This window comes from Polypterus senegalus, chromosome 5 (assembly GCF_016835505.1).
Source record: "Polypterus senegalus isolate Bchr_013 chromosome 5, ASM1683550v1, whole genome shotgun sequence".
NCBI classification, from domain to species: Eukaryota; Metazoa; Chordata; class Cladistia; order Polypteriformes; family Polypteridae; genus Polypterus; species Polypterus senegalus.
In genome coordinates, this window is record NC_053158.1 from 204,510,956 (window position 1) to 204,533,096 (window position 22,141).

Here is a 22,141-nt window from a genome sequence, read left to right on the forward strand (position 1 = left end):
TAAGACGTTGCACAAAGTCTGTCGTCATTACCCCGTCGTATCCGGATGTAAGTTGACTGTGCTGTTCTCTTATTCATTTGCCGAAGTCGCCTCTCTTTACCGAAGGAGGATCGCACTTTAATTATACGACGCCTGGAGTTGGACGGATTATAGCGGCGCGCCGCCGAGTCGCCAGTTACAGGACACGGTTGACTCGGTCACGTGACCCAGCCTGGAGTCCGGAGGCTGCGATGCGCGCGAGAACCACGAAGGAACAACAGAGCGCGTGTTGGCCCGTCACAGGTCACAATCCGGACCGCGCAAACGGCACTTCAAGGGCCGATCGGCAGGTGACACCAACGAGATACGACATCGTCGGCGCCAGTCCCCTCCTGGCCGTTAACAACATTGAAATCGCAGCAAAGTGGGCGGCGCGGAAGAAACGGAGCCCGAGGTGAGCAGCAGTCAGCGTCCCCGCCGTCGCTCCCCAGCGCCGCGCTTCCGGAGGCTGAGTCTGCCGCGTGCGTGTGTCTGTGTGTGTGTGTGCGCTGCACGCGCCTTGCTGTCTCTGCCCCCTCTGCACACGGCACTGCCCTACGGAACCGCATTTCGTGCACCAAAGCTGCCGTGCCCCTTGTCGCCAAAGCGTCAAGTGACCGCTCGGTAGCGCCAGTTATAGCTTATCGCCGCATAGGACTGTGTAGGGCCTTCAAGGTGGCACCGCCGAGAGCCTCGTGGAGAACACGGAGCAAGCGCGAGTTGTCGCCTGGCAATGCGGGCCTCCGAGTTGGCAGTTTGTTTACTGTGGTAGCAGGCGGGCCGCAAGTGGTGGGAAACCTGCATCGGTGATTTAACTTGACCGCAGGCCAAAATGGCTCTCGATCGTTATCATCTGACAACGGCTGGAGCTTCTCTGTCGGTAATCGACGTGTCCTCGCACCGTAATGTGATGTCATCAATTAACTCGCAGTTTGTGCTGCACATGTAGAGGGTACCGGCAAGGTGAGGGCACGTGTGTTTTTGCCGGTGTCCGTTTTACATGGCGGTGTATTACATGTGCGAGACCCCGGAGGCGGTCAGTGTGGGGATTTTGCTGCATTCGTTTCCTGTAAGCCGACTGATCTGCGTCGGTAAAACGTGTTCGTCTCGCCTTTGGTAGATTGGCATACCGTATGTTCAATGATGAATTGGCATCCGATTTTTTTTTTTGTTGTTACCCATATTGTTTGGTTCTGTGTGTGTGTTTTAGTCCATCTTGGTATATTGTTGTACTTTCTTAAAAGTGTCTTGCGGTGCTTCACGTCACTAAAGGTGTCTAATAAAGCTCAGTGTTTTCTTGAACCTGCCTTTTAAATCTTCTCCCAAGCAGTAATCTGTAGATTCAGGGTAGCGTATCAAGAGTTGACTTTAGATTAAATTAAATCAATTTACCTTGGGATCTTGTTGGTCTTATCAAAAACGTAAAGCAGGAACCAGCACTTGACTGGTGGTCACATACGTTTACTTTATTGATGTGCAAATGAGTTTGGGAAAGCCGCAATATAAAGAACATGTATTATTGTTAAGGAGGGATTTTAGGTGGTTTGCAGTTAAGTTTTCATACATTTGTCTCCGTTGTTGTTTTAAGAGTTAGTCAACACACATCATAAAGCGTACACAAATTTAAAAAAGATGGAGTACAGTGCAGGGGTCCTCAATCCCAGTCCTGGAGAGCCGCAGTGGCTGCAGGTTTTTGTTCTGACCTGGTTGCTTAATTAGAAAGCAATTCTTGCCAATAAAGCACTAACAAGCTATGAAATTAAATGAACTCTGCTATGTCAGCTCATTCTCATATCCTAGATTTTCTTTCCCTTTCTATCATGCAAATGATTTGAAGGCTAAAATGGACGAGTAATTCTCAGTCCTTCACTTTTTTCTCTTCATTTTTCTTCCAAGTATTTAAGTAAACCCAATAGTGCAGATAAATACACACAGGTGTAAATGTAAAGAAGCTAAATGGAGAAATGCTGCTCTCTCTTGTCATTTGCATGTTATTGATAATAAGGAGCAATTCAAATAGCTGTTTAAGACAAAATGAAGCAATAAGGGCTCAAAATCACTAAAGTGAAGCAGAAATGTTACTTTAGCAATGAGTGCTTTTTATTAAGCAACTGGGTTGGAGCAAAAACCTGCAGCCACTGCGGCTCTCCAGGACCGCGATTGAGGACCCCTGGTACAGTGTATCCTCAGTCGGACCCCCTGGGGGTAGTTCACGTTCAAGCACTTTATTGTCACTGTCAGCGAAATGACTTTATGTGACAGCCTCAAGGTGCATTTAAAGAAAATTCAAATATGTCGTAGAGTGTTAAGTGATCAATTAACCAGATCAGATTATTATTGCTCAAAGTACAGCAGCGTAAATTGTTATTGTACCTGTTAATGAAATAATACAATCCATATTCTATATTGTATTACTTTAGTATATTGCACATTACCAATATAGCTTATTGCACATGTTCAATTAAAAATGATCTCAGACTGAGAAGGTTCAGAACGTTTATGGCAGAAGGGAAAAAGCTATTTTTTAGTTTTTTTATTGACCTAAAGCGTCTGCCTGACCGGAGGAGCTCAAAGAGTTTTGTCCTTGAGAATCTCTTTGGTTGAAGGTGAGAATTAAACCAAAACTGAATGCCATTGTGAGCGATGCTGCACATCCCATCTCTGACACTGAGGACTTGCAGCCATCAGATTCATTTAGCTGAAGTGTGTCAAGCACTGTGGGGACTCCTTTATAGCAACAATATGCCTGCGTGATTCCTGGCAATAACTGACTGCTATGTCAGAAGGGTTTTTCATTTTTAATTTTATTTCTTTTTAATCGTTCTGATGTGTGTTCACACCATAGTGTGAACATTTATGTACATTTATTTATTTGTCTGTTTATGTATTTAAAGAGCTCCTTGGGGACAACTGAAGTTCTGTCTGTCTGTCTATCAAATAGTGTCTGTATACATCTTCTATATAAACGTCTACGCGTGGAGTTGTGTGTGTGTGTCTGTCTGTCTGTCCGGCCCTAAAGCGAGACGTGGAGTCGAGGTAAAGGCTCCTCCTCTGAGGAAACAGACACTCGCTTAGCCGCTAATAACGCAAGCGGGGCCAACACATCAGCAAAATGAAACCTCAGAAGAAAGACAACGTCGCTTAGCCGCCAACATCGGCAAAACGCTATTCCTTTTACTTTTCTTTCGGCTGCTAATGCACAAGCGACGTGAGCACATCGGCAAAGCGAAGCCTCCTAGGAGAGAGATACCCAGAGTCGCACCTTTCAACTACCTGACATCTCTACATTTCATTTTTTTTTTTTTTCTTCCTCTGATGATTTCAATAGTTTCTAGGACCCCGGGTTTTTTACAGCGCTGCTTACAAAGCTAGTATATACACTCACCTAAAGGATTATTAGGAACACCTGTTCAATTTCTCATTAATGCAATTATCTAATCAACCAATCACATGGCAGTTGCTTCAATGCATTTAGGGGTGTGGTCCTGGTCAAGACAATCTCCTGAACTCCAAACTGAATGTCAGAATGGCACAGAAAGGTGATTTAAGCAATTTTGAGCGTGGCATGGTTGTTGGTGCCAGACGGGCGGTCTGAGTATTTCACAATCTGCTCAGTTACTGGGATTTTCACGCACAACCATTTCTAGGGTTTACAAAGAATGGTGTGAAAAGGGAAAAACATCAGTATCGCGGCAGTCCTGTGGGCGAAAATGCCTTGTTGATGCTAGAGGTCAGAGGAGAATGAATGGGCCGACTGATTCAAGCTGATAGAAGAGCAACTTTGACTGAAATAACCACTCGTTACAACCGAGGTATGCAGCAAAGCATTTGTGAAGCCACAACACGCACAACCTTGAGGCGGATGGGCTACAACAGCAGAAGACCCCACCGGGTACCACTCATCTCCACTACAAATAGGAAAAAGAGGCTACAATTTGCACGAGCTCACCAAAATTGGACAGTTGAAGACTAGAAAAATGTTGCCTGGTCTGATGAGTCTCGATTTCTGTTGAGACATTCAAATGGTAGAGTAAACAGAATGAGAACATGGATCCATCATGCCTTGTTACCACTGTGCAGGCTGGTGGTGGTGGTGTAATGGTGTGGGGGATGTTTTCTTGGCACACTTTAGGCCCCTTAGTGCCAATTGGGCATCGGCTGCCTGAGCATTGTTTCTGACCATGTCCATCCCTTCATGACCACCATGTACCCATCCTCTGATGGCTACTTCCAGCAGGATAATGCACCATGTCACAAAGCTCGAATCATTTCAAATTGGTTTCTTGAACATGACAATGAGTTCACTGTACTAAAATGGCCCCACAGTCACCAGATCTCAACCCAATAGAGCATCTTTGGGATGTGGTGGACAGGAGCTTCGTGCCCTGGATGTGCATCCCACAAATCTCCAACTGCAAGATGCTATCCTATCAATACGGGCCAACATTTGTAAAGAATGCTTTCAGCACCTTGTTGAATCAATGCCACGTAGAATTAAGGCAGTTCTGAAGGTCAAACACCGTATTAGTATGGTGGTCCTAATAATCCTTTAGGTGAGTGTATATATATATATATATATATATATATATATATATATATATATATATATATATATATAATGAGAGTATAGCATCAAGCCAATGCCACTTGTGGGCTGTTAATCTGCTCAGTGAAGTAGCAGAGGGGCTTGTTCATCAATTTCAGCTGCTTTGGGGCACTAGACAGGGGGCAACAATGAGATGACCCCCAAAACAGTGAATGAATGGTTTAACTGGTGGAGGGAGGCCACTGGCATTTCCCCTCCTCATCTGTTTTGTCACTCGTTTTACATTTGGCTTCGGTCAGTGTCACTACTGGTAGCATGAGGCCATAACTGGAACAGGCACAGGTAGTCCAACTTCTCCAGGATGGCACATCAATACGTGGCATTTCCAGAAGGTTTGCTGTGTCTCCCAGCACAGTCTCAAGGGCATGGAGGAGATTCCAGGAGAGCTGGACAGGGCCCATCGTAGAAGGTCCTTAACCCATCAGCAGGACCCACCGCTATCTGCTCCTTTGAGGATGAGCACTGGCAGACCCTACAAAATGACCTCCAGCAGGCAGACAGGCCGGCCACTGGTGTGAATGTCTCTGACCAAACAATCAGCAACAGACTTCATGAGGGGGGCCTGAGGGTCTGACGTCCTCTAGTGGGCCCGCGCTCACTGCCCAGCACTTTGGAGCTCGATTGGCATTTGACATAGAATACCAGAATTAGCAGGTCCACCACTGGCCTCCTGTGCTTTTCACAGATGAGAGCAGGTTCACCCTGAGCACATGTGACAGACGTGAAAGGGGTCTGGAGAAGCCGTGGAGAACGTTATGCTGCCTGTCACATCGTTCAGCATGACCAGTTTGGTGGTGGGTCAGTGATTGTCTGAGGAGGCATATCCATGGTGGGACAGATGGACCTCTACAGGCTAGACAACGGCACCTTGACTGCCATTAGGTATCGGGATGAAATCCTTGGACCCATTGTCTGACCCTATTCTGCTGCAGTGGATCCTGGGTTCCTCCTGGTGCGCGACAGTGCCCGGCCTCATGTGGTGAGAGGATGAAGGAATTGATGCCATTGACTGGCCCCTATGCTCGCCTGACCTCAATCCAATAGAACACCTCTGTTTCACTCCATCCAACGCTGCCAGTTGGCACCTCAGCTTGTCCAGGAGCTCAGTGATGCCCTGGTCCAGATCTGGGAGGAGATCCCCCAGGACACCATTTGTCGTTTCATTAGGATCATGCCCCCACGCCTCCCATGATGTTGTCAGGCATGCATACAAACATGTGGGGGCCGTGCAAACTACAGAGTATGATTTGGAGTTGCTGTAATGACATTTTGGGAAAATGGACTCACCTGCTGCATCATTTTTTCACTTTGATTTGAATTCACCCTCTGTAGGTTGAACATTTTCATTTCCATCAAATGATGTGCCATCCTTTTGTTCCTAACACATTACTCGGTCCATAGCAGTAGAGACAGCCAGCACGATTTTTTTCCCCATTGAGATCTGATGTGTTTTCAAAGTGTTCCTTTAATTTTTTTTTTTAGCAGTTTATATTACTCTATATAGTGCCTTTCATATCTATCTATCTATCTATCTATCTATCTATCTATCTATCTATTATATAGTTCCTTTCATATCTATCTATCTATCTATCTATCTATCTATTATATAGTGCCTTTCATATCTATCTATCTATCTATCTATCTATCTATCTATCTATCTATCTATCTATCTATCTATCTATCTATCTATCTATCTATCGCCGATTATGCTAGCGTTTTAGCAATAACTAATTATACTTCCAGATCGAACATGCATTAAGAATCTCACTATTCTGTATATGTGACATTACAACTACTAGAGTGAAGACAGCGACAATGGAGGGAGTCATTATATGGCCAGATAGATGGAGAGCGAGCCCCTAGTTGTATCTTTTCATTGCACAGGTTTTGAATAAACTGATGGCTAAAGGTGCTTCAGATTATTAGATCAAGTAGCAGCAGTAGTCCTGATGTCCTGTTACCTTTGCCACTATCCTTTGTTTTTCTGCCACTACCTCCAGGGTCAACCGTGTAATGCATCTGGCCATTCTGATAAAGTTTAGATTGATAAAGAGAACTTTTGTTTGTCCCAGGGGGGAATTTGGCTTTTTAAAGAAGCTCTTTAAATCAATGCATAATATTTCTACACACACACTATGTATGGCGTGAACACACTCCAGAATGACCAAAATCAAAGGGAAAGTTCTGACTTGGAACGTACAGTTATTGTGAGGCACTATACAGGGGTATTGCTGCTGGTTTTAAGGACCCCAAGTCGCTTATCTTGACGCACTTCTGCTGAATGATTCATTGACTGAAAGTCCTCAGTGTCGGTGTCTCAGAGTAAGGGTGTGCAGCATTGTTCGTAATGGTGCTGAGTCTCCTTTGCTACAACTTTTTCTTGATCAGCCTGGTTCATATTTCAGAGCACTATTTTCTGGATTTTTCTTCAGCGTTCAATACTATTCAGCCGCATATACTGATTGGAAAATTGAACAGTATGAATGTAAACCCATTTATTACACTATGGATTCAGAACTTTCTTTTAAGCCGTTGACAGACAGGACACTTTTTTAATTGTCATTCATTCGAACACAGGAAGTGCGGAGGGCTGTGTGTCTTATCACCAGTACTGTTTACTGTGTACACAAGTGAACTGAGACAGAACAATGGCCACTGCTCCATTATCAAGTATGCGGATGACACCAGGCTCATAGGGCGCATATCTTGATTATCTAAATCAAGTGGACTGGACGGTAAACTGGTGCAATAAAAACTCTCTCACTCTGAATGTAAAAAAGACCAAAGAAATGATATTTGATTTTAAGAGACAGAAATCTGTATGTTCACCTATTGTAGTTCTGGGAGAGGAGGTAGAAATAGTGACTGAATGTAAATACTTAGGAAGTTACCTAGATAACAATCTTAACTGGAATACAAATACAAAAAAAATATTCTCTAAATGCAACCAGCGCTTATTTCTCCTCCATAAACTCAAACTATTTAAAGTAGACCAGGACCTCATGTTGTCCTTCTATCGCAGTCTGATCCAGTCTGTGGTCACTTTCAGTTTCATTGCCTGGTTTAATAATCTGACAAACCAAAACTCATAAAAGCTCCAGCAGATTACGAAGTATGCAGCTAAAGTTATTGGGGCTGACGGAGATGATTTGACAAGTGTGTGTGTGTGTCAGAGGGCAGACAACGTTAAAGAAACTGGAAATTATCTCAACTGATAACAGTCATCCATTAAATGGAGAACTAGATTTCAGTAAATCAGGAAGGAGAGTCGCTTTGAAAACCCACACAAAACGCTCCACAAACTCCTTTCTTCCTAGTGCCATACGACTTTTCAATAAGAAATATCGGAGATAATGATTAAGGTTTTGATTTATATTGTGTAATCTTTTTTTTTTGTGTAAATATGTATTATCTAACTGCCTTACCTTAACCATTCTTGTTTCTATTTGTCTGGTTTATTTCATTCTGTCTGTTATTTGATGCATCTGAGAAGGCAAACTTCATGTTTTCTTGTGTAAACCTGACGAAATAAAGAAACCTTAAACCTCCAGGGGGGTCCAAAGTGTGTCCCATAACTGATCCTGCCCTGTTAGTTGGCTTGTTCAATCGGTGGGCCTCTCTTGAAGTGATGTTACCAATGCCACACACTACACTGGCCATCACAGAGTTCCAGCTGATGTGACATTAAATGAACATTGTCTTCTAAGGAAAAAGAGCCTGCACTGCCCTTTCTATAGTTCCTCTGTGTTCTGAGACCAGTCCAACCTTTCATTAATGTAGACCCCCAAGTACTTGTAGGAGTGGACCACCACTACATACATCCACTTCCTGAATAGTGACCGGACATAGAGGCTCATTGTTGCGGCGAAAGCCAATAAGCAGTTCCTTGTTAAGTTGCAGACGGTTCTTTGTCCCCCTGCCTTCTCTTCTTTGTCTCATCCCTCTTATCGGAGAATTTCTGCACGTCATATTTAGAGTCTTGAGGTGTAACAGAGTGAAGTGAAAAGGAGACGGGCCTGTTCGTGTGGTGCTCAGTGTTGCTCACATCCTTAACAGAAACACAGTTCTTGAGTTGACTCAGGTGTCTGGCACTCCAGTCATGTTGCTTCATCCCCACCAGACGACCATGTTAACTGAGCACTAGTCACTAGGAAGTGAGTCAGTGTTTAATTGTGGTTATGTTAAAGGGAAATAAACAGCCTAGAGCACATATAGATGACATTGGCCTGTGGTGACATAAAGGAAAATTATGGCTATCAACAGAAATGCATACTGTATACAGTGGGTACGGAAAGTATTCAGACCCCCTTCGATTTTTCACTCTTTGTTATATTGCAGCCATTTGTTAAAATCATTTAAATTATTTTTTCCCTCATTAATGTACACACAGCACCCCATATTGACAGACAAAAAAAAGAATTTTTGAAATTGTTGCAGATTTATTAAAAAAGAAAAACTGAAATCTCACCTGGTCCTAAGTATTCAGACCCTTTGAACCCTCAGTATTTAGTAGAAGCCCCCTTTTGAGCTCATACAGCCAGGAGTCTTCTTGGGAAAGATGCAACAAGTTTTTCACACCTGGATTTGGGGATCCTCTGCCATTCCTCCTTGCAGATCCTCTCCAGTTCTGTCAGGTTGGATGGTAAACATTGGTGGACAGCCATTTTTAGGTCTCTCCAGAGATGCTCAATTGGGTTTAAGTCAGGGCTCTGGCTGGGCCATTCAAGAACAGTCAGTCACAGAGTTGTTGTGAAGCCACTCCTTCATTATTTCAGCTGTGTGCTTAGGGTCATTGTCTTGTTGGAAGGTCCCAGTCTGAGGTCCTTAGCACTCTGGAGAAGGTTTTTGTTCCAACCCAGTTTCTTAATTCAAAGTCAACTATTGGTGATTAAGCACTTGCTGATTTCCCTCCCTTAATTGCTTACTTTAGTCCTAAACAGCTGCATTCACTGTTTTAATTGATAGATAGATACTTTATTAATCCTAAGGGGGAATTCACATAATCCAGCAGCAGTATACTGATACAAAGAAACAATATTAAATTAAATAGTAATAAAAATGAAAACAATTAAAATAAAATTAATGTTAGCATTTACTCCCCCGGGTGGAATTGAAGAGTTGCATAGTGTGGGGGAGGAATGATCTCCTCAGTCTGTCAGTGGAGCAGGACGGTGACATCTGTCTGTAACTGAAGCTACTCCTCTGTCTGGAGATGACACTGTTCGGTGGATTCTTCATGATTGACAGGAGTTTGCTTAATGCCCGTCGCTCTGCCACAGATGTTAAACTGTCCAACTTTACTTCTACAATAGAGCCTGCCTTCTTAACAAGTTTGTCCAGGTGTGAGGCGTCCCTCTTCTTTATGGTGCCTCCCCAGCACACCACCGCGTAGAAGAGGGCACTCGCCACAACCGTCTGATAGAACATCTGCAGCATCTTATTGCAGATATTGAAGGATGCCAACCTTCTAATGAAGTATAGTCGTCTCTGTCCTCTCTTACACAGAGCATCAGTATTGGCAGTCCAGTCCAGTTGATCATCCAGCTGCACTCCCAGGTATTTGTAGGTCTGCACCCTCTGCACAGTCACCTCTGATGATCACGGGGTCCATGAGGGGCCTGGGCCTCCTAAAATCCACCACCAGCTCCTTGGTCTTGCTGGTGTTCAGGTGTAAGTGCTTTGAGTCGCACCATTTAACAAAGTCTTTGATTAGCTTCCTGTACTCCTCCTCCTGCCCACTCGTGATGCAGCCCACCATAGCAGTGTCATCAGCGAACAAGGCATGATGGATCCATGTTCTCATTCTGTTTACTCCAAATTCTGACTCTACCATTTGAATGTCTCAACAGAAATCGAGACTCATCAGACCAGGCAACATTTTTCCAGTCTTCAACTGTCCAATTTTGGTGAGCTCGTGCCAATTGTAGCCTCTTTTTCCTATTTGTAGTGGAGATGAGTGGTACCCGGTGGGGTCTTCTGCTGTTGTAGCCCATCCGTCTCAAGGTTGTGCGTGTTGTGGCTTCACAAATGCTTTGCTGCATACCTCGGTTGTAACGAGTGGTTATTTCAGTCAAAGTTGCTCTTCTATCAGCTTGAATCAGTCGGCCCATTCATTCTCCTCTGACCTCTAGCATCAACAAGGCATTTTCGCCCACAGGACTGCCGCATACTGGATGTTTTTCCCTTTTCACACCATTCTTTGTAAACCCTAGAAATGGTTGTGTGTGAAAATCCCAGTAACTGAGCAGATTGTGAAATACTCAGACCGGCCCGTCTGGCACCAAGAACCATGCCACGCTCCAAATTGCTTAAATTCCCTTTCTTTGCCATTCTGACATTCAGTTTGGAGTTCAGGAGATTGTCTTGACCAGGACCACACCCCTAAATGCACAACTGCCATGTGATTGGTTGATTAGATAATTGCATTAATGAGAAATTGACCAGGTGTTCCTAATAATCCTTTAGGTGAGTGTATGTATGTATATATATATATATATATATGTGTGTGTGTGTGTGTGTGTCTATTATAAAAAAAAAAAGAATCCTGGGAGAGAAAGATGGGAGACGAGACTTGATCTTCATGTTAAGATTACAGAAGACACTTAGACCCACGAGATGAAAGAGATTGGCCACGGAGCGTCTCGCGAGGACCTTAAACATGAGACTTTGTGCCAAGAGATTGACTCCGGACCGTCTCGCGATGACGTAGAACATGAGATTCTTGCAAGACACGCCCTACTAACAAATAAATATCAAATAAGAGCCCGGGCAGCAACTCACTCAGTCATTTAGAGGCTCTGAGCACACACAGACCCTGGGCTCTCAGCGCATATAAAGCGTATAAGGACAATACGTTATTAATGAAACGTCGACGAATAAGCAACGAAGAAAGCAGCGCAGAGAAAAGAGACTCAGAAGCGTTGGAGAGAAAAATGAGCAAAAAAGAAAAAGAATAATCAAGGTGCAAATTCAGAAAATAAGGAAAGTAATTATCAGCCTGGAACAAGTGGAACTGAAAAATAAAGCAGGTCCATATGGGCTCAGAATTAAAAGACAAAGTAGAACTTCATAAAGACGTTCACAAACGTTGGCACTAAACGCATGCAGAGCAGGCTAGAGATTATAAAAGCAGTGGGATTCGAAAGGCTCAAAAAAAGAAATAGTTGTCGCGATACACATGTGGAGAAAGGTAAAGAATATGAAAGCAGGAAAATTTGAAAGTATAAAAAAAGAAAGTAAAGATCACAGTAGCACAAACAAATGGAAATTATCACTCGAAAAAAGGCAAAATAATCACCACGGGCCAGGTGTCATTGGAAAAAAAAGCAGGACAAAGCGAGGTCAGAAATAAAAGACAAAGAGTAGAAAACAAAGTTAAACGTCATAAAGAGGTTAGAAAACAAGGGGGCCAAACACATGGAGAGCAGGTTAGAGGACATGAAAACTGGAATTTAAAAGACTCAAAAAAAATAAAAAACGTAGGCGCTAAACACATGCAGAGCAAGAGACAGAATATGAATGCAGACGAAACGACAGTGTCAAAAAAAAAAGAAAGTAAACATCGCATTAGTGCAATAAAAGAGAATAATTACTCCGAGAAATAACAAAAAGGCGAATAGAGATCAAATATATGGACACAGGTGATCTGTCAGAAGTATGGAAATATTGTAAGTCCGAGAATTTCAAAAACAGAGTTTACCTCGCATGCATTTATCGGTTACTTTGCAAAATAAAATGATGAGCTGCTGATGACAAAGATCGCGTTGTCTGTGCTGAAATTCCAAACAGAGAGAGAGACCTGTCCTGAATTAGGGTACAAAGTCATCAAACACACACGTCTCACTGACCTCATTTAAAAGATTCAGCATATTGAGACTCGAAAGATTGTTTTTACAGAAGTTCTGAAATAAAAGTGAAACTAATGAAATAGCAACAATTCAAAGAAAAACCAAAAAATCTTAAAAGTGTGTATCGGGAAACCAAACACGGGAGTTGGCGAGTGAGCAGAGGGCAAAGCCCCCTAGTAAGGTGAAGTTTAAGTAATATTAATAATAATAATAATAATAATATTTCATTTATATGGTCCTTTCTCATTCTCAAGTGTCAAAGAAACCAGCAGTTCTCCATCTAGTTTGCTTCCATTTATCCCTCGGGTTATAAATTATGAATGGTTCCATGCACATCACTGCCATCATCAAGAAAGCCAGGCAGAGATTGTTCTTCCTTTGCCAGCTTGGCATATCAAGGTGTACAGTCATTATTCTGAAGTTATTGACTGTGTGCAAGGCATCATGAAATCTGAAGACTACCAAAAGATATTGGGGCGCAATGTAGTGTCAGGAAGCTGGGTCTGTGTCAGAGGTCATGGGTGTTCCAGCAGGACGACGACCCCAAACATACCTCTAAAAGCACCCAGAAAGCGCTGGAGAGTTCTGAAGTGGCCACCAATGAGTCCGGATTTAAATCCGATTGAACACTTATGGGGAAATCTCAAAATTGCTGTTGGGAGAAGGCGCCCTTCAAATCTGAGAGACCTTGAGCAGTTTGCAAAAGAAGAGTGGTCGGAAATTCCAGTTGAGAGGCGTAACAAGCTTGTTGATGGTTATAGGAAGCGCTTGATTTCAGTTATGTTTTCCAAAGGGCGTGCAACCAAATATTAAGTTGAGGGTGCCGATAATTTTGTCCAGCCTGGTTTTTGAGTTCTGTTTGACATGATGTCAGATTTGTCTTTTTTCTCTGTTTTTTTTTTTGTGTTGTTCCAATGCACATAAAGGAAATAAACATGTAGATACCAAAACATTTGGAATTGCAACAATTTTCTGGGAGAAATGGTGCATTTTTTGGGAAAATTCCAGGGGTGCCGATAATTTCGGCCATGACTGTATATCATTACTTGGCCATCATTAAGAGTATTGTGACCTCCTCCATCACCGTTTGGATTCCTCCTGCCTCCTCTCTTTCTGAGACTCGGTTGCAGCAGGCGATTTGTTCAGCTGAGAAAATCATCAGCTGTTGTCTCCCATTGTTAAAAGATCTGTTCACCAGAGTGAGAAAAAGAGCAGGAACAATGGCAGCCAACTCCACCCACCCCAGCAGCCATCTGTTCATTAACCTGCCATCACAGAGGAGGTGCAGGTCTGTCACAAGCTGAACTGCACGCCGTTGTGGAGACATCTCACAAAAAAACAAGCAGAGTCTTCAGTCAGAATTTAAGACTTTATTGCACAGCATAGAAAACGATTGCAGAGCACATAAAGCCTGTCTCAATTCATGAAGTGAGCCCCCAATATATTACAATTCTTAACTCCAAATGCCCCCCTTCCAGACTAGTTTCCCAACATCTACTGTATAGAGGTTCCCATGATGTTGTCCCCACTCAGCACCTTTACCCATAACAATCACCTGGTGTCCCAGACCACACCTGAAGACATCCCCATAATAGTCTTCTTCCCAAAAAATCTTCTCATAACAATTCTTTTGCTGGCAGGACATATTTGCTGGTGAGCATCGCCTGAGTACCCTCCCTTCGTTCTTATGGCCGAATCCTGTGCTGTTAAGATCGATGGCCTTTCAGTTGTTAGTCAATTTTTAACTTAACAATTAAGTTGAGATCAGAAAGGCCCACGTATGAAAACTGTATAATTCAATAAATGATTATTAAGTTACACTAGCATCCTGTAGGGCAGCGTTTCTCAACCTTTAAGTATTTGTGACCCGAGTTTTCATAACCGTTTTAATTGCGCCCACTAATACCAAGTTGTTCTTTTTTAATTAATGATATATCATAGATGCATATTTTAATATACCTACTTAACTTTTAGCGATATTTATCTAATTCTATATTTATTCTTCTAGTATTAGAATGTAGTTTAAGTTAATTCATTTTGGTTTCAATTGATGGATTTTTCATATTTTCGATTCTTGTTTTCTTTTTTTCACATTTCGTGCCCCACTTTTTGTTACTTCGCGCCCCACAGTTTGAGAACCACTGCTGTAGGGCAAAGGCTAACATAATAGGCAACTGTGCCAGTGAGCGGGCAGCGCACAGCTTCACTGATAAGGGCCAAGCTGTGAACAACTGTGACACAGTGCTTCATGTTTGAGAGAAAGAAGGAAAAAGATGAGCCTTTAACAATTACTTCTTTAAGCTTACCCATATGTGCTCTTATATATTATTATTATTATTATTATTATTATTATTATCACTAAGCTGTATAAAGAAACATTGCCATATAAACTTTATACATGTGTGCTAATATCAAAGCCCATGAACGCAGATAGCAGCACTGTTAAGTCATGGCCAAGCTCAGGGCCGCTGCTGGCCAAATGGGCGCCCTAAGCAGAAATTTACTTTTGTGCCCCCTCCTCCAAATATTACGGAAGTAAAAATAAAATAATAAAAAAAACACCTACTATAGGGGCCAAAATAGAACTTTATTCAAATAAAAGTAAATACATGAGGCGTCATCACGTGTGCTTAGCCTACTCTCCGCTCACCGTAAAATGCAATATATACGTTTATATTTTTGTTTATTTGTATATGTATATTATTAATATTAATTTATTATTATAATATATAAATACGATTTTTTTTAACAGCTGGGATGGTGCCCCCCTGGGAGTTGGTGCCCCACGCAGACTGCGTACTCTGTGTATAGGGAGCGGCAGTACTGGCCAAGCTACTGCTTAAGTCAATAAATCAAAATTTATTTATAAATTTATAAATGTAATTCTGTAACGTTTACTTCTTCTGCTTGGGCTCACTCGCGGTCTCTCTCTCACTCGCTCGCTCGCGCTCTCTCTCTCTCGTTTGTTTGCTTGCGCTCTCCCTCTTGCTCTCTTGCTCGCGCTCTCTCTCTCCCTGTCTTGCTCATGCTCTCTCTCTCGCTCGTTTGCTCGCGCTGTCTCTCTCGCTCGTTTGCTCGCGCTGTCTCTCTCTCTCTCACTCACTCGCTCGTGCTCTCTCTCTCTCTCGCGCCCTCTCTCTCGTTTGTTTGCTTGCGCTCGCTCGCTTGCTCTCTCTCGCTGTCTTGCTCATGCTCGCTGTCTTGCTCATGCTCTCTCTCGCTCATTTGCTCGCGCTCTCTTTCGCTCGTTTGCTCGCGCTCTCCCTCTCGCTCTCTTGCTCGCGCTCTCTCTCTCTCGCTGTCTTGCTCGCTCTCTCTCTCTCTCTCTCTCACTTACTCGCGCTCTCTCTCGCTCTTGCACTCTTTCTCTAAACGTTTCCTATACATTTACAACACGCGACGTACACTGGGCAAAACAATTTTTGTGATTTTCTTTGTAAAAATTAGGGTGTGCGTCTTACACGAGGGTGCGTAGTACACAAGTAAAAACAGGATAATGTCTATAAGCAAAGAAAGAGACACTGGTCTCACAGGGAGCATCACACGGGGACGATGCCATACAGGTTCGTATTATATCAATGTTTTCAATAAAAAACCTGAGAAACTGTTCAGACCTGTCCAGAGACCAGTCATGACAGCTGGAAACATGCGGGTTTAAAGCAGAGTCCACTGCATAAAATAATGACCTTGGATTATTAACATTGGTAGACACCAAGTTTGAAAAATAATCTCTTTTAGCCTTAGCAACAGCTTTTTGAAAGCTGACAAGACTCAATCAATCAACTATTAAGCCCCCTATAGTGTTCAAAATAATGAATATCTTAATGCATTGTGTTTTAGGTATTGATGAGCTCTAATGCTTCTAAATGCCATTTAATTGCTTATACAGTATGTTTTATACGCTAGCTGAAGTGCTTGCTTGCCCTTTACTCTCACAGGCAAAAGCCTAGCATGCAGTTTGTTTCGTCACCTATCAGTCAAACAGCTCAGCTCCTGCATTTTTCAACACAAAGTTTCTCTGCCTCCTTCCTCAGAGAGGAAGTGGGCGCAGTGTTGGCGCTGAGGTAGGGATCTGCACTGGTAATCGGAAGGTTGCCGGTTCAAATCCCGTAAACGCCCAAAGTGACTGTACTCTGTTGGGCCCCCTGAGCAAGGCCCTTAACCTGCAATTGGTCCGTCCTGGGTATGACGTTGATCTGCATCCAGCCCTGCATGAAGGCCCTCCAACCTGCAGGGAAAAACCTGGGGGTTAGTGGCAGAATTGGAACTCCAGCCACCATAACAAAACCATTCCATCTGAACACGTGTGGTGCTGAGGTGTCACCCATTGCATGGCTGCTACTTGGGGATCGTGAGCTGATTTGTCATGTGGTGGGTGCGGCAGTGCGCTGTATCAGTGCCCGCTCCTAACCTTCCTCGTCTCACAGCTCGACTCACAGAAACTCCAAACACAGCAAGTAAGGAGGACAGGCGAACAAAATAAATGATGTCCTTTTAACGTTGTTTCAGGCCTAGACTCTTCATAGCTAAGAGCGCAAACATTAAGAACGCAGTTGATTAATCCTTGATTTAAATTCTCAACAACGCCGTGTGTGCAGCTTCTTTCTTCAGTTTCTTCAGATCCCAAATAAACTTTCAAGGGGGGCACTCCTAACTGTTTTTGTAACGTATAACTGGTAACTGTGCTCTTTGTCTGTTCGTAAATGCTTCATAGTTGTGCAGCTTGTACTATTTGATATCTGTGTTATCTTGCATAGTTTTTTCTATTAATTTGAGTTTATTGTTGAAGTGTATAAATGTTTTGTTCAAGAAATTGTTGTATTTGTAAAGGGGTTTGCACAGTGGCAGGTTAATGGTGGGTTGAAAGACAGCTGGAAATGTCTTGTATTCCATGCTTTGCACCAAACCAAAGTCAATTATGGTGTGTTTCACATGCTAGCAATAAAGAGATTCTCATTCTGGTCAAATATTTCAGCAGAAGCTAAAGAGGAGCAAAAAAAAAAAGGATGAGAGTTAATCGTCCAATTTAGGCTTCAAATCATTTGAATGATAGCTTTGGAAAGATGAAAGGAAATCTGTGCTATTAGAAAATGACCTGACATTGCAAAATTAATAAACTAGCAAGCCATGAAAGGAAATAATTGCATTATTATATACGTATGTACAGTGGTGTGAAAAACTATTTGCCCCCTTCCTGATTTCTTATTCTTTTGCTTGTTTGTCACACAAAATGTTTCTGATCATCAAACACATTTAACCATTAGTCAAATATAACACAAGTAAACACAAAATGCAGTTTTAAATGACGGTTTTTATTATTTAGGGAGAAAAAAAATCCAAACCTACATGGCCCTGTGTGAAAAAGTAATTGCCCCCTTGTTTAAAAACCACCTAACTGTGGTGTATCACACCTGAGTTCAATTTCCTGATTACTGCCACACCTGTTTCAATCAAGAAATCACTTCAATAGGAGCTGCCTGACACAGAGAAGTAGACCAAAAGCACCTCAAAAGCTAGACATCATGCCAAGATCCAAAGAAATTCAGGAACAAATGAGAACAGAAGTCATTGAGATCTATCAGTCTGGTAAAGGTTATAAAGCCATTTCTAAAGCTTTGGGACTCCAGCGAACCGCAGTGAGAGCCATTATCCAAAAATGGCAAAAACATGGAACAGTGGTGAACCTTCCCAGGAGTGGCCGGCTGACCAAAATGATCCCCAGAGCGCAGAGACGACTCATCCGAGAGGTCACAAAAGACCCCAGGACAACGTCTAAAGAACTGCAGGCCTCACTTGCCTCAATTAAGGTCAGTGTTCACGACTCCACCATAAGAAAGAGACTGGGCAAAAACAGCCTGCATGGCAGATTTCCAAACGCAAACCACTGTTAAGCAAAAGAACATTAGGTTCGTCTCAATTTTGCTAAGAAACATCTCAATGATTGCCAAGACTTTTGGGAAAATACCTTGTGGACTGATGAGACAAAAGTTGAACTTTTTGGAAGGCAAATGTCCGTTACATCTGGCGTAAAAGGAACACAGCATTTCAGAAAAAGAACATCATACCAACAGTAAAATATGGTGGTCTTAGTGTGATGGTCTGGGGTTGTTTTGCTGCTTCAGGACCTGGAAGGCTTGCTGTGATAGATGGAACCACAAATTCTACTGTCTACCAAAAAATCCTGAAGGAGAATGTCCGGCCATCTGTTCGTCAACTCAAGCTGAAGCGATCTTGGGTGCTGAAACAGGACAATGACCCAAAACACACCAGCAAATCCACCTCTGAATGGCTGAAGAAAAACAAAATGAAGACTTTGGAGTGGCCTAGTCAAAGTCCTGACCTGAATCCAATTGAGATGCTATGGCATGACCTTAAAAAGGCGCTTCATGCTAGAAAACCCTCAAATAAAGCTGAATTACAACAATTCTGCAAAGATGAGTGGGCCAAAATTCCTCCAGAGCGCCGTAAAAGACTCATTGCAAGTTATCGCAAACGCTTGATTGCAGTTATTGCTGCTAAGGGTGGCCCAACCAGTTATTAGGTTCAGGGGGCAATTACTTTTTCACACAGGGCCATGTAGGTTTGGATTTTTTTCTCCTAAATAATAAAACCATCATTTAAAAACTGCATTTTGTGTTTACTTGTGTTATATTTGACTAATGGTTAAATGTGTTTGATGATCAGAAACATTTTGTGTGACAAACATGCAAAAGAATAAGAAATCAGGAAGGGGGCAAATAGTTTTTACACCACTCTATCTATCTATCTATCTATCTATCTATCTATCTATCTATCTATCTATCTATCTCTATCTATCTATCTATCTATCTATCTATTAATTATATAGTGCCTCTCATATCTATCTGTCTATCATTATATAGTGCCTTATCTATCTATCTATCTATCTATCTATCTATCTATCTATCTATCTATCTATCAATCATACAATACAGCATTTTCAAAGTCACTTTCTCATTTAGCTGTAATCTGATCATTTTGCTTGATTACATTAACCCTAATTATCCCAGTGTGAAGCATCGCTCATATTTCTGTGTATGTATGAGCTACAAATATTTGCATTGCCTAATGATCCTTTGACAGAACAGCTGTTCAGGTGTTCTTGGATTCATTTTCTCTTTGTGTGTTTTCCTTTTCTAGAAATGGCATCAAGAAGATGGCTGCTTACAGTACTTTATACCTTAAATGTACTTTGTGAAGGACACTTTAATGAAGACCCTGAAGTAAAGTGTGATGCCGTTATTGATCAAAGTTCAGACCGTCAGCTGCACAGATCTAGCGTTGAAGTTACTCAACCTGTTGATCTCCAAACGGCAAAGCATATGCAAAATCACAACTTAGAAATTCTGTTTAAACGTTATGGTGAGAATGGCACTATATCCATAACTGGACTCAGAAAGCTGCTTAAAAGCATTGGAATAGACAATGAAAGAAAAGTGCACCATAAGCATGAGCATGGAAAAAATAATGACCATCATCATTCAGGTGCCTCTAAACATGAGCAGCACCATTTGCACCACCACCATTCTCACCAGCACCAGCATGACATCCCAGCCAGCAAAAAAGGTGCAGACATTCCAAAAGGTGCAAAGGGTAATACTGTAACAAATAAAAAATCAGAACATTCCAACCGAGATCACAACACGTACAACAAGAAAGTCTTTCATGAAATCAGCACTACACCAGCGTATACCTCCAACATTCTGCTAAAAACAAGTGAGATTCGCAACCCAAGAAGTATCAATGATGTTCCAGCCTTAGAAGAGAATCAGCAGGCGACCACTGCAAGGACAGGACTGTCTGGTCCTCCAATCCAGCCGACAACTGAGCAGCCCCTTGTCAGTAACTTCTTTGTTTCTTCTGATCACAACTTACCTCCTCAAATACCTAAAGATCACTCCGGGTCTGAAGACACAGATGATCACAGTCATGACCACCATGATCATGAGGTAAGACACGATGCATTACACATGGCATGGGTAGTCATTATACTGTATAATGATAATAATGATTTTTACAGCATATTTAATTTATCCATAACTCGGATTTTTGCATTGTTTCTACCCATGATCCCTGCTCTTTTAGTAAAACATTCTGTATTCAGGAATTAGTTAATGTTTGTCACATTCTTCTTATTACAAGAGTACCTCTTATTGAACAACAGTAGGCTTCCTCTCAGTTTTGCTGCACACGTGTAATAGAAAAGTTAAGCACTATCTTCAGATCTGCATATTATGATTCTCTTTTTGGAGATCAATACAGTTACAGTCCTATCAGTATACCCTTTATGGTGTCCTTCATATAATTGTGTGTGTGTGTTTGTGTGTGTATACACTGCATATATATAAATAACATACACTCACCTAAAGGATTATTAGGACCACCATACTAATCCGGTCTTTGACCTTCAGAACTGCCTTAATTCTACGTGGCATTGATTCAACAAGGTGCTGAAAGCATTCTTTAGAAATGTTGGCCCATATTGATAGGATAGCATCTTGCAGTTGATGGAGATTTGTGGGATGCACATCCAGGCACACGAAGCTCCGTTCCACCACATCCCAAAGATGTTCTATTGGGTTGAGATCTGCTGACTGTGGGGGCCATTTTAGTACAGTGAACTCATTGTCATGTTCAAGAAACCAAATGATTCGAGCTTTGTGACATGGTGCATTATCCTGCTGGAAGTAGCCATCAGAGGATGGGTACATGGTGGTCATGAAGGGATGGACATGGTCAGAAACAATGCTCAGGTAGCCCGTGGCATTTAAACGATGCCCAATTGGCACTAAGGGGCCTAAAGTGTGCCTAGAAAACATCCCCCACACCATTACACCACCACCACCAGCCTGCACAGTGGTAACAAGGCATGATGGATCCATGTTCTCATTCTGTTTACGCCAAATTCTGACTCTACCATTTGAATGTCTCAACAGAAATCGAGACTCATCAGACCAGGCAACATTTTTCCAGTCTTCAACTGTCTAGTTTTTGTGAGCTCGTGCAAATTGTAGTGGAGATGAGTGGTACCCGGTTGGGTCTTCTGCTGTTGTAGCCCATCCGCCTCAAGGTTGTGCGTGTTGTGGCTTCACAAATGCTTTGCTGCATACCTCGGTTGTAACGAGTGGTTATTTCAGTCAAAGTTGCTCTTCTGTCAGCTTGAATCAGTCGGCCCATTCATTCTCCTCTGACCTCTAGCATCAACAAGGCATTTTCGCCCACAGGACTGCCGCATACTGGATGTTTTTCCCTTTTCACACCATTCTTTGTAAACCCTAGAAATGGTTGTGCGTGAAAATCCCAGTAACTGAGCAGATTGTGAAATACTCAGACCGGCCCGTCTGGCACCAACAACCATGCCACGCTCAGAATTGCTTAAATCACCTTTCTTTGCCATTCTGACATTCAGTTTGGAGTTCAGGAGATTGTCTTGACCAGGACCACACCCCTAAATGCATTGAAGCAACTGCCATGTGATTGGTTGATTAGATAATTGCATTCATGAGAAATTGAACAGGTGTTCCTAATAATCCTTTAGTTGAGTGTATATACACATACAGGGGGGTCCAGATCTAATTACCAGTCTGTTTGCCGCAAAGACGATTCTTCATGTCGTCAGTTCTCACAATTCTTGATGGTCCAGGATTTTTTG

The 22,141-nt window shown here is 42.4% G+C and overlaps 1 protein-coding gene across 1 annotated transcript in view; it reads left to right on the forward strand.

Annotated features, from left to right (window-relative positions):
- The first annotated feature begins 57 nt into the window (after positions 1-57).
- Positions 58-22,141, forward strand: part of slc39a6 (solute carrier family 39 member 6) — a 72,760-nt gene continuing 50,676 nt past the window's right edge. Inside the window, exons 1-2 of the mRNA XM_039753999.1 lie at positions 58-433; positions 19,630-20,438. Coding sequence (XP_039609933.1) covers positions 19,632-20,438 — 807 coding nt within the window. The 5' untranslated portion in view covers positions 58-433; positions 19,630-19,631. The remainder of the gene's footprint in view (positions 434-19,629; positions 20,439-22,141) is intronic.